This window comes from Grammomys surdaster, unplaced genomic scaffold, assembly GCF_004785775.1.
Source record: "Grammomys surdaster isolate TR1022 unplaced genomic scaffold, NIH_TR_1.0 100, whole genome shotgun sequence".
Classification (NCBI taxonomy): domain Eukaryota; kingdom Metazoa; phylum Chordata; class Mammalia; order Rodentia; family Muridae; genus Grammomys; species Grammomys surdaster.
Window position 1 is genome coordinate 5,829,816 of NW_021604579.1, and position 12,428 is coordinate 5,842,243.

General features: G+C 49.9%; 1 protein-coding gene across 1 annotated transcript; it reads right to left on the minus strand.

Moving 5' to 3' along the window:
• Window positions 1-362: 362 nt before the first annotated feature.
• Window positions 363-7,507, minus strand: Mob3c (MOB kinase activator 3C). The gene is made up of 4 exons (XM_028787182.1): window positions 7,355-7,507; window positions 3,353-3,819; window positions 1,176-1,378; window positions 363-909 (listed from the first exon to the last, which is right to left on the minus strand). The coding sequence occupies exons 2-4, from the start codon at window positions 3,768-3,770 to the stop codon at window positions 880-882; spliced, it is 651 nt and encodes a 216-aa protein (XP_028643015.1). The 5' UTR covers window positions 3,771-3,819; window positions 7,355-7,507; the 3' UTR covers window positions 363-879.
• Between the last annotated feature and the right edge of the window lie 4,921 nt (window positions 7,508-12,428).

Sequence of the window (12,428 nt, forward strand, 5' to 3'; positions counted from 1 at the left end):
GGTTTAAGGAACTCAGGGCAAAGCTGTATTGTCCAACCTCCACTCAAATGCCAGGGACTCATGTTGATAGAAGATGGTAGTCTAGAAGATTCAGAGGTATAATTCCATCTACACACACATTTTGTACACTTGTACACATGGTCAGAGTTGGGTCACTAAGCTGTCATTACTATAATGGACTTACAGTCAACCTCTCCATATAGCTACCTATCCATCCATCCTTCTACCCATCTACCCATCCATCTACCCATCCATCCTTCTACCCATCTATCCATCCATCCATCCATTCATCCATCCATCCATCCACCCATCCATCCACCCATCCATCTACCCATCCATCTACCCATCCATCTATCCATCCATCCATCCATCCATCCATCCATCCATCCACCCATCCATCATGAGGGCCTACTATGTGTCTGGAAGGACATGGATCTCTCAGACAAATCACACACACACACACACACACACACACACACACATACACACACACACACACACACACACCTGTTTCTTCAGGTGCAGGCACTCACTCTGTATAATTTTCTTGCCATCACTTCAGCCACATCCATATTTCCCGATGGATTAGGGAACCATCATGGTAGGGTGAAATGGTGAAGTTTCAGAGCAGAAACCTGGTAGCTTATCCTACTCTTGGACTTAATATAAGGGGCTAAACTCCTTTTCTTCTGTGGCCCACTTGAAGCCCTCCCTTCTCCATGCATTCCGGGACATGGATAGACTTCTGAGAAGTCCAGAGGTGTTGGGTCTTCAGTAGGCCTTCAGATTTCTCTACCAACAGGCTCCTAAGGGTCCCCTCTCCCAGCTACACTGTGTTCAGATGGAACATCTGATAGGCAGCAACATTCAGATCTGGACTCAGTGACAGATCCGTTCTGTCATCTCCCTCTGTGGAGACACAAAGTAAGGAAGAGTTAGTTTGATCTCAGCCTGCCGGGCAACTCCTTGCCAAATCATGAGGTTTATTGAGCCTGACTCCTCCCCCACCTCAGCTGCAAACCATGGCAGCAGATCTGAAGTTGTATTCTGACATCTCTATGAATTCTCTATGAGAGTACAGAATCCACTGTTAAATGAGTTTCCTACAGATCCTTTGGATCTGAACTTTCAAGAGAGAGCATTGGTAGTGAAGGGTAGTGGAGACACGGCCTTACCAGTGGCTCTAGTTCCCTCTGGTCCACCAGGCTGAACTCCTGGATGAAGTAGTAAAAGTGCTTATAGCAGGTGTTCACATGTGCCTCCGCCCCCATGCTGAGGATGCTGTCGAAATGGTGGATGTAGACATGAACGAAGACTCGGAAGAGTCGGGTCAGGATCTTGGTGCAGACCTGCTGGAAGTTCTTTGGGAAGGGAACTCCTACAGATGGAGATGAGTAGAAGAGGAATCAAAATCCTAGGGACAAAACTCTGCCCCTCCCCACAGACAGTCTTCACCCCTCTTTAGCACAGGACTCATAGAGAAAGGCAGAGCAAGAGTTTGGTTTTACCTCTTGCCTTTCTTTTTGAGTGGGAGGAAGTGCTGGGGACTGAACCCAGCAATCCATTCATACCATTAAGCTCCAACCCCAGCCTTCATCTTTCCTTTGAATGAAGTGCACACCTGAAAATGCCTTCTCCCTGCTATAACACAGATCACCTTCCACATTTCCCACTCCCTAAAGCAGGGCTTTGCAAGCTTGTCACTGGCCACTGTGCCTCAGACCACAATGAAAATTATGGTATAAACTCTCCCCAGAAACCTGAGCGCCCATACAGATATGCACATCACTTTCTCCTATACAGTCCAATGGGGAGGTTATCAGTATGTGGGCCAGATTTTAAAAACATGAGCCTTCAGGGTTTAAGTCTTAATATCCTAGCATGGCATGGAGCAAAGCTTTTATGAGCCAATCCTGACTGCCCTCTCCAGCCACATGCTCAGTTCCGCTGCTTACTGTTCTCACAGCTGGCTCATACTTCCCCTCACCCCTCCCCTCGCTCCAGTCCTCCACCTCCCCATGCTAACACTTCAGGAACTGCCTCAGATATCATTGATTCCTTCAGATACAATATATAGAATTCCCTCTGTGAGCCCAGCTATGAGCTGGGCCCTTTGTACCTCTGCCCTCTGTTCTTTGCAATTGTGCTGATGGCTCTGATAGTCATTCCAGATATGATAAAATGTAGGTAATGTATAAAGGTGACGTCACTTGCCTGAGGACCCATAGTTATTGATTAGTACAAACTGGAGGTAGGATTCAAACCCTCTTTGTGCAGCAGCACCTCTTAGAGATAAATGATACAGATCCTGCCTGGCCAGGAAAGGCCGTTAGAGGCATGGGGAGGCAGTGTGTGCACAGGCCCCACATCCAGGGCAGAGGTCCTGGTGGCTTACACCTTTATTTCTGCTATGACAAAATCATCCAGTCATCTAGTTAAAAGTTTACCCAGGGCTCACAAACCCAGGGATGTAGGCTAGAGGAAATAAGAGCCAGGATCAGACAGAGGCCTAGTCCACACACCTTCACACGCCTTCCTTTCCACGGTTCCTGAGGGCTTGTGCTCTGCCACTCTGAGAACCCAGTCTAGTCCCCACACTCCTGTCTTACTTATCTGGACAATGGCATCTGGGCCCCACAACACTGAGTTCCGTTCTGAAGCCTTTTCTATTCGGTGCGCTAGCCCACTGTTGGCCTCAGTTTCCTCCTGTGTAAAATGAAGGTACCTGCTGCACACAACACTGCAGGAAACATCAGCAACGGCAGGGGAGGGGCCGTGTGCCTGAATAGTGACTCAGTGCCCAGCTTTCCCCAGCATTCAGACTTCTTCCCTCGGGGCTTGACCATATGCCCCACCCACTTGAGTCTCTATAGCCCAGGCAGGTGAAGGGACCCAGTTTGCAGGTAGGGCTTCTGTGATGAACACAGCTCAGCTTCTGGGTGGGGACCCTGGGCCCGGATGACATTATTCATCTCCTATCCCCACCCTCACCTGCCCAAGCCCAGCTGGACCTGACTAAGGAGCACCAAGTCTGAGGGAAAGATACTTTTTGGTCCAATCCAGCTTCCAATCCTTCCCTTTCCTGGAGCCAGGATTCAGAGAGGACTCGGGGGGGGCCCCCCCCCGGCGGGCAGGGAGCAAGATCAGCCCAAGCACGACAATTTGTCACTTGTTCTGGGATAGTCCATAGTGAGACACTCATGCTTCGAACATGAGGTGCCCCAAATGGGAGTCACATAGTCCTTGTTAAATGTTTGATTGTAACCAAGATCCTGCCTCAACCGGTTTCCTCTTCCACAATACAGGAAAGACCCTCCCTGGTTAGGCTAACTCTCCAGCCATCAGTGCTCACCAACACGCGTAGGAAAGACGTCTTCATCATTGATGAGACCCTCGATCCAGTCCATGAGCAATGCCATATAGCGGGGTGCTGAGAGCTTGGCAGGCCTTCGGTACTGACGCTCGTCCTGCCAGCGGTATTCGTAGCGGGGCCCACCAGCCATGACTGGGCAACTGGTCTCACTGCAGTGCTCAGCCATGGTGCCATAGATGAGGTTGATACGGTTGAAGAAGTCCACCACATGCACAGCGATCCAGTCATCGATGCTCTCGCCAGGCGGCAGCCTCACCACACTCCGAAGGTCCAGGCCAGACTTGAGTGAAGCTTGTGCCTTCTTATACAGCTCAAAGCGCTGCGTGCCAGGCTCGAAGCGCTTCCGGGGCCGGAAAGTCTTGTCCTTAGCAAACACTTGCTTCAGACACAGTGCCATGGCCAGGCAGGTAAAGCTGGATGTCTAGGCACAGGGACCTAAAGATGCCCTGCCAGAGACAAGGGCAGGGGAAGTAAGTGGTCAGGGCCTTATAAAGTGGGGTTTGACTTCCCAACACATCATTTTTTTTCTTAGCTGTTGCCTGGGTACAGTTTCTTTACCTCCATGAAACCTTCATCCCCAGCAGTGTCTAACCCTTTGTGGTCTACTTTAGCCACACACCCCACCCCTGAAGCAGCTCCACATGTCTTTCATTCTGTTTACTTTGAATCCTGCAGAGGGTGTGCCCTGGGCTTCAAACCAGTGCTTACAGGACTTACTGTTGAGCTTTACAGAAGTGACAGAGGTTTTTGCAGGCCCCCCAGGGGACAGGGACCCCAGACAAGATGTTCTCTGGAAGCCCTATAGGTTAGCTGTGTAGTGAGAGAGGCCAGCTGCACTGTACTTGGGGGTGGGGTGCACCCTGGACTTTGATTTCCTCGGGGATATCCCGAAGCCCATCCGGCTACCGGGGATTCCCAGGGAGCAGAAGGGACTTTTCTACCAAAAATGTCTTTTCCTTTTTCTTTACATTGAAAGAGGAAAGGGCCCTCACAAGGCCAGCTGGGTGGCCTTAAGTGTGGCTGTAGGCTCTGCAGGAAGGGGAGGGTGCCAGGCCGAGAAGAGTGCTACTTCCTCTGACAGACACTAGAGTTCCTTTCCTCAAAGCCTAACTCCTTCAATTCCAAAACAGTGTGAGCCGCTGGTCCTCCCCTTGCACCTGACACTCCATGGATTTTCAGCATGCCTGCTATGCACCTGGCACTGGGGACTGGGAAGAATAGTCAGACCCATCCTACTGGTCCTGCTGGATGTTTGCTTTACCTCTTAGAATGGAAGGATCCCAGACTCAGAACAGACTTCAGGGCATATCCATCAGAGGTTCTCCCCCCTTCCCCCCCCAAAGCCCTAGGATCTTGCCCCTGCTTCAAAACTAGGTTGCTTATATCACCATGGGTTTAGTCCATACAAATCCTTGAACACCCTACAGGTATCTCAGGCATTTCATCTCCCGCACCAATATACATGAGCTACTGGAGAATGCAGATCCAGGCAACTGCCAAGACTGAAACAGCCACAAACTGAGCACAGACCCTGGCCACAGACTTGGAAACTGAGCTCAGGCTCCATGCCGAACTCTGGTTTGCTCCCAGCCCTGGTTAGTCTGAGCCCTGAGCCTAGCTCCACACTGAATGAGGCTTGACACAGCAGCAGACAAAGCTTATCTTTCACCTCAGATGGACCTGACTTTGAGGCGGCTTCCTTTCTCATTGGTAACTGCTGTGGCAGGATTGGGGAAGAAAGGGAGTGAATAAGGTGACAGTGTGACCAAAGGGTGACAGTGTGAGCACAGACGATGTAACTTCTGGCAACAAATCCAAATTACAGAAATGTTTGGAACAGGAGTCATCCTTTCTAATAACAGCAGGCAGACAGAATGGAACAACCAGGAAAAACGAGAGCAGTTCGGAGGGTAGAGAGAACTCCTGACCTCTTGGAAGAAGCTTGAAGACATGGAAGGTCCTCCCATTTATTTTGCCCCCCCCCAACCCAAAGAAATGCTAGGCTGGGACCTGAAAGCTCTGTATACTCAGTTGCTGTCTTCCTTATAAGCTCTGTCTGGGGCAGGACTTCAAAAATCAGTCACTGTAATCAGTGGGGGTTCTGGGTCCTCTCCACCTTCCTTTGGTCTTCCCATTACTGACTGTTACAGATTCTCTCACTCTGTCTTCCTATTCCACAGCCTGCCTTTCCTGACCCACCTGCCTCCAGCAGTCACCCTGGGATTCTCCTGGATTCCTGAACATGTCCTCGCTCTCTTGCCCATGTGTCTTTTGCTGGTCAATTTCTGTTTTCTCTTTCCATCTGACTGAATGCTTCCTTCTTCAGCAGCCTCCTCCAGATCTCAACCTTGTGTGTGGGCTTCTCTTTGGCTGTTTCTGTTCATACCCCTCTCCACATTAAGTCAGGACTTAAGTTGGTGGCTAGGCTTTAGGAAAAGCTTAGACTCCAGAGTCTTAAAGTTGGCTGTGGAGATGGTTCAGTGGGTAAAGCACTTGCAGTGCAAGCAAGAGGACCAGTTTGGATCCCCATAACCTATGAAAAGCCTGACAAGGCATGGCAGCCTGCTGTAACCCTAGCACTCAGGAGGCAGAGGCTGGGAATCCCTGGGGCAAGCTGGCTAGCTAGACTAGCCAGACTTGGGAAGCCTCAGCTTCAGTAAGACCTTGCCTTGGGGTGGTGAGATGTTACAGTCGGTAAACTTGCTTGCTTGAGTTTGATTCCTGGAATCAACCTGGTGGAAGGAGAGCACTCCCACAAACTGTCTCTGACCTTCACATAAATGTATGTGTATGCACACAACTAAATATAATTAAATTTTAAAAATAAATCTCACCTCTCAATAAATGAAGAGAGAAGGGGAAAGAACTGATACCAGCTCTGGGCCTCCATGCCTACCCTCACATACTCACAATAACACACACACACACGCTCGCGCACACACACACACACACACACACACGAATAAAAAAAAATCTTTAAGTTGGAATGGCTCTGAGAAGTCAAGTAGTGGATCCCACATGAACAGATGGAGAAACTGAGGCCTAGGAGGAGGATTTGAGGAGCCTGACTTTGCACAGCAAGTTATAAGAAGTAGGGGATTGGTATAAAAAGGGACTCGGCCTATGACAGGGTACAAAGTTCCGCTTTCCTGCTTTGTCTGACCACTGGCCTGGTGTAGATAATCTAGGAGGAAGGGAGTAAAGAGGCCCCACCTCCTTGGTGTAGAACTTTAGGGCCCAGGACTTTTCCTAGAAAGAGTAAACTTTTGGAGGTGAGTACGGAAGGTAGCTAAGAGGGCATCCCCTCCTTTCAATGTCTGTTACGACTGTCCTCTCCTAGCCTCACAAAAATCACTAAAATTGTTTCTCACGGAGCCTCTGTTCCCCATTCCCTGTGGGCCCTCCACTTTAATTACTGAGTAGGTGGTCAGTGGTTTGCTCACTCCGTGACCAAGCATTTAATCCTCCTAGATGAAGAGCACAGGCTGACTGACACTGCCTGTTTCTCTTACCTAGCCTCCTGCCAGGGACACACCTGCTCCTCTCTTCGCCTGGTTTAGAAACAGCCAGAAGATGGCCCCAGTTTGAACTCCGAATCTAGCCTAGCAAGCCCTGCGGGACAAGATCTAAGTTTGAGATTCTCAGAGAAAAGTTGGAGCGAAAGACACAGCCAGATCCGCCCCCACCTCCCGCGAGCCCCTAAGAACCTCCCCTTATCTTCAGCTGTTAGGGCCAAACAGGTCCTAGGACCCAGAGGAGCCAGCCTGACATTTCCGCTCCTGAAGACACGCCCCCACCAGCCACCGCCACCCCCACCCGGGACTTGGGACACTGTGAGCCTCGGACCCTGGCCTGAGGACTGTGGCCAGCCTGCTTTTGGGTCGGAGTCACTTCCAGAAGGTGCCACGCGAGGACCTAGAATAACTAAAAGTGGAAGCAAGACCGAGCCGCCGGGGGCGCGGAGACGCGGCGCTCACTCACCCGCTCCGCCTGAGTGGACAGCTCCGGGTCTCTGTCCCTGCCGCCACACCGCAGCGCGCCGGGTCGTCCTCCTGCCTGTGATCCCGCCGGGCCGGTCTCAGCGTCTATCCACCAGTCTGCTCTGGGCCGCGGCCGCCGTCCCGCCGCCAGTGCTCTAGGAGACGCCAGCTCCGCCCCGGGCTCAGCCACGCCGCGGCCACGGGGCGGGGAGGGGCGGGGAAAGGGACTCCCCCGTCCCAGGATACACACTCTTCTCTCCAGCCTTTCCGGGAAGTGGGAAGTCCGATCCGACTCGCTGTCTCCCCGAGGGCAAAGAACTAACTGAGGAGCCGCCCCAAGGGACCTCCTGGATCTTCCCTAAAGCGATAGCCTCAGATTTACAGACTGTAGAGTGGGAATAAGTTCAGCTTCCGCCTGAAGCAGAAAGAAAAACGCTGTGATTTGGTTTCCTAGCCCTCCTGCAGTTATCTGAGCTTCACTTGTCTCTGAATTCAATAAAAGTTCCTAGCAGCCTATATGTTCAGCTTCAGCCCACTGCCACACACAGCAACTCAGAACCCAGCACTGGAGGCTGCTGCTGGTGGATTGGAGCATGTCTTTAATTTCAGCACTAGGGAGGCAGAGGCAGGCAAATCGCGCGGGTGGGAGTCATGGACTGGGTCACTCCAGACAGGGAGGACTAATTCCCATACACTCCTTCCCAAAGAACGTTCGAAGAAGACCTTACCTTCCCTGCACCTTGTTCTGGTTATATAGACTCTCACACCATCCAAAGTTACCCATTTCCCATCTTCCTTTGTTTCTATTGTTCTTTAGAATGGCTTCTCTCCCAGCCTGTTCCATCTGGTTTCAAACCTTGATCTGCATTACCCAATCTTCTACCTAGATTCCTCCCCTGGAAACAGGCTGGTATTTCACATCAGAATGCATTCAATGCATACCATGGCTTGGCCCCAGGACTCAGTCCGCAGGGTCTGCCTGGGATGAAGAAGTTGAAGGCTTTGTAGACTAGGTGGGTGCTATGGTTAGTTAACCTTCATTGTTAACTTCACTAGCTTCAGAACTGTCAAGGAGACACATCTCTGGGACTGTGTGTTTCCAAGGGGTTTAACTGAGGAGATCGACTCTCCTTGAATGTGTGTCCTACCATCCCCATGGGCTAGAGTCCTGGAGTAAACTAAAAGAAAGGGGTGTGTGTTGGGGAGCCAATGGAGCACAGGTATCCATCCACCTCGATCTCTTGACCACTGCCTCAGGCTCCTGTTGCCCCAGCTTGTAGCCGTTCTTCTTGCTAGACTTTCCCCTTGATGGACTGCACTCTCAAACCGTGAACCAAAACAAAATGCTTTTCCTGAGTATTTTGTCACACATGAAAAGTAAGTAACAGACGGTCCAGGCAGGCAGAAGACATCCTGGAGGATGTGAAGAGTGAGCAGGAGTGACCACAGAGCCACTGGAGGCAGAGGTCTTATGCCATGACAAGACTGCCCCATTGGATTCCATGGGTCTGGGTCTGGGCCTGGGCTGGCTTTCTCAATTACATGAGAACACACTTAGATCCTTAAGAATTTTAGTTTAGAACTCAGGACACATTCTTTGACTAAGGGCTTCTTTCTTTCTTTTGTTCTTTCTTTCTTTTTTAATTTATTTACTTTATGTATGAGTGCTCTGTTGCATGTACACTTGCATGCCAGAAGAGGGGATCAGATCCCTTTACAGATGGTTGTGAGCCACCATGTGGGTACTGGGAACTGAACTCAGGACCTGTGGAAGAGCACTCATTGCCCTTAACCACTGAGCCATCTCTCCAGCCCCCTGAGGGCTTATTTCTGTTCCAGCATAAAATTCTCCACTGTTTTGTGCCCGAGTCTTAATTGGTCCCAAATTTCTTATAAATTTTTTTACATATTGATGGAATTCACATTTAATATACTATCAATTTGATATAATAATCAGAGCATTTTTGTTGAGTGTGACAGTGCACTGAGATCAAGAATTAGTCACTGATTTCAGCTGCTGACAGGTCAGCAGCTGGGACACAACATATGCAGGTGACTGGGTCAGAGCTTAGTCATTCAGAGATAGAAATGGGGTACATAATGCATGGGTGGTCCAACACAGGCGAGGGGGGATATCCACAGGAAACCCAGAGCACCCTGACTGTTTTGAGGAGACTTTAACAGTGCCACTGCATATAGGTGTAGTTAGTGGTAGGGAAGCCATGTAGAGACTGTATCACCAATGAGATAGCACAGGCTGCAGATAGCTGTCAGCAACCCTAAGCTGAGGTACACTGGGAAGAGGCGATATGAGAAGGCTACAGCTAGCTCTGTGGTCTGAGGTGGAGACCATACCCAGATCATAGCAGTCAAGGGAAAAACTATTGGCCAGTACAGTCCTCGGTTTCCTCTCATCTCTGGCCAAGTTCCCCATAGCCAAGTCCCATTAAAAGCCAAGGACAAGAGAACCTGTTGCCACAGCCCAGAGGTCAGCCCCCTGGATGCAGAGCTGGGAGGAGGACCTGGTAGAACAGTGTTGGGAAAGGAATGATGTCACAGAGGAAATGGCTTAGAAACTGCTTGAGTTCTTCTTACCATTCTGTTCTAAATAGTTTACAAATGCAGTTTGCAATTTCTTCTCCCTAACTCTTGGATGATTTACAAGTGGGGCTTTAGTTTCTCATCCTAGGAAGGGTTATGGTTTTACACTGCTCTTTTTACACTGCCTTGTGATCAGAGATCTTGGACTATGACATTCTTTGGAATTTGATACGACTTCCTCTGTGGCTTTGCACATGGTCATTTTCTGTGCCTCTGAGCTAGGTTTTATAGGAAAGGCAGGAATTTAGTGAAGAATGAAAAGACTCTCACTGTGTGGGTTATGTAGGCAATCCATTCTGAAGGAATTTTAGAAGTTCCAGGGTCATGTGCAGACTCTTGGATGTCTATAGGGCAGCTCAGAGAGATGGTGTGAATTTCTTCATGTCCATACCCCTTCCTGCTACTCAGTCTGGGCTGTATTCTTTCAGGAGGCCCTTCTGAGGCTGAGAAGACCCAGACCATGCAGACAAGTTCCTGCTTTATTGTGTCTCTATTGTGTGACCTTGGTTTAGTCTCACCCTCTCTGGTGGTATACTGTAACTGTCCAGTACTCACTGTACATCTTATACTGGTAAGTCACTGTTCCCTCTCACTGTGTCCTCAATGGGCTCCAACAGGGCCCATCTTTTCAGGTTGGTGGGAGCTGGAAGGGATCTAGGACAGTGTGTGCCCTCTTCCATTGCACGGCCCAGGCACCTACCTCCATGTAAGAAGTTCCAAGTGACCACACTGGTATGTTCAGGAGACCTGGACACCTGCCCTTACTGTCCCCACTACACCCTCTGGTGTCCTGGGAAAGCCCCATCCCCTCTTTGGGACTCAGATTCCTCATCTGTACCACCAAAGCATCCTGTAGCCGCACCAAGTGTTCTCCAAGTGCCTTATCAGAACTAGCTCTCAGCCACATCCTGCTAGGCCTGTACCCAGATAAAGAGTGGCCTCTTCCTGGGGAGTCCCAGCCCCTCCCATGCCAGGAAAGGCCCCCATCTTCTTCCTGAAATGAGCTACCCACACCCCTCCTTCACTTTACCAAGCATCTGACATCTGTTAGAGCCCTTTAGGGCCAACCCTCTCTTCATTCACTGAAGTCTCTAAATCAGCTTCTGCCCTTCCCAGGAGGCAGGATTGCTCATCCTAGCCTGTTGAGTGGAAACCTGACAATCAGAGGAATTGAGGTGAGGCTTCCTTTAGCTCGAAGAAGACAAAGTTAAGTGGAATCTGACCAGAGAAGACAGGATTGACAAGGATATGCAGTAAGATTTAGTGTGACCTTGAACAAGGCACATGTTCTTGCTAAGCCTATTCCCCCTTCTCTAAAATAGCAACAACATCTGCTCCCCTGAAGAGCTGTTAGGACCACATGTGTTAGCTTCTGCAAACAGCAGAAGGTGATGGCCAGTGTGTTTCAGAGGTACTGCCTTCAAAGCATTTGTGTAGAAGAGCTGGCCTTGGTCTGGGGTCCTGCAGTGCAGCAGTAAAGGCTCAGGACGATGTGAGATGTGAGAAGATGCTAGCACATCACAGCTGGCCACTCGTGGTGCCTCCCTGGCCGTGCTGCTTTTTGAGAGGGAGATGTGCAAGCAGAAGTGAACCAGCAGTCCCTTATGATATTTAGGGTCTTAGTTCATTTCAGAGCTCCAGACTGCCATGTTCTTTGCTCCAAAGTCCTCCTCCCTTCCAACTCCCCCCCTCACCCCTTGAGATGGAGACACCTTTCACTTCTCCAAGTTTAGGGTTTTCTATCTTGGGATGAAGGACTCTGTAGTTTTTAATAGGAGCCTGGTTGACCCAAAGGAGATAAGTCCATAGTCCCCTGGACCTCAGCATGGCTCCGGGAGACACCGTCTCCTTCCTTCAATCCCTTGGGTTAGTTCACACCCTGGGAGTGGAGATGACAGTTGGGAAGGAGTATCCTAGGTTCAGCCTTCCATGGTATACAAAATGTAGCCCACAAGCTGCACAAAATGTCCAATCCCATCCCTTCCTATGCTGCTGTGTTCCCTCAGTTGCAGTCTCTAGGGACACCTGCCTAAAGCACTGAGTTCAAAGCCCTTCTTCAGGAACCCCCTTACACTTCCCCACGGTCCTCTCTTCCTTCTTCCATAACTTCCTTTCTCCAAGTGTGTTCCATAACACCTGCCTAGGAATTACCAGTGGAAACATGATGGGGGCCCTTATGGCCCCTGTGGGGCTAGAGTGGGATCTTTTAGTTACCATTGGTCCAATGGTAGGAAGTGAATGCAGTTTTAGCATCTAGAGAGTATGATGGGATGCAAACTACACATCCACTCCTGGAAGTGCACCTGTCATTCATTTATTTATTCAATAAGTGTTTACCAAGGGCTTATTAAAGGTCATAACTTGTAATGGATTAGGAGCAGACTTTGTCCTTACCTGGTGGGACTCATTCTTCTGTGGAACTTTCATTGGATTAGTCATCTTACTGTCTAGTTCAAAACACTGAGACTGGAACA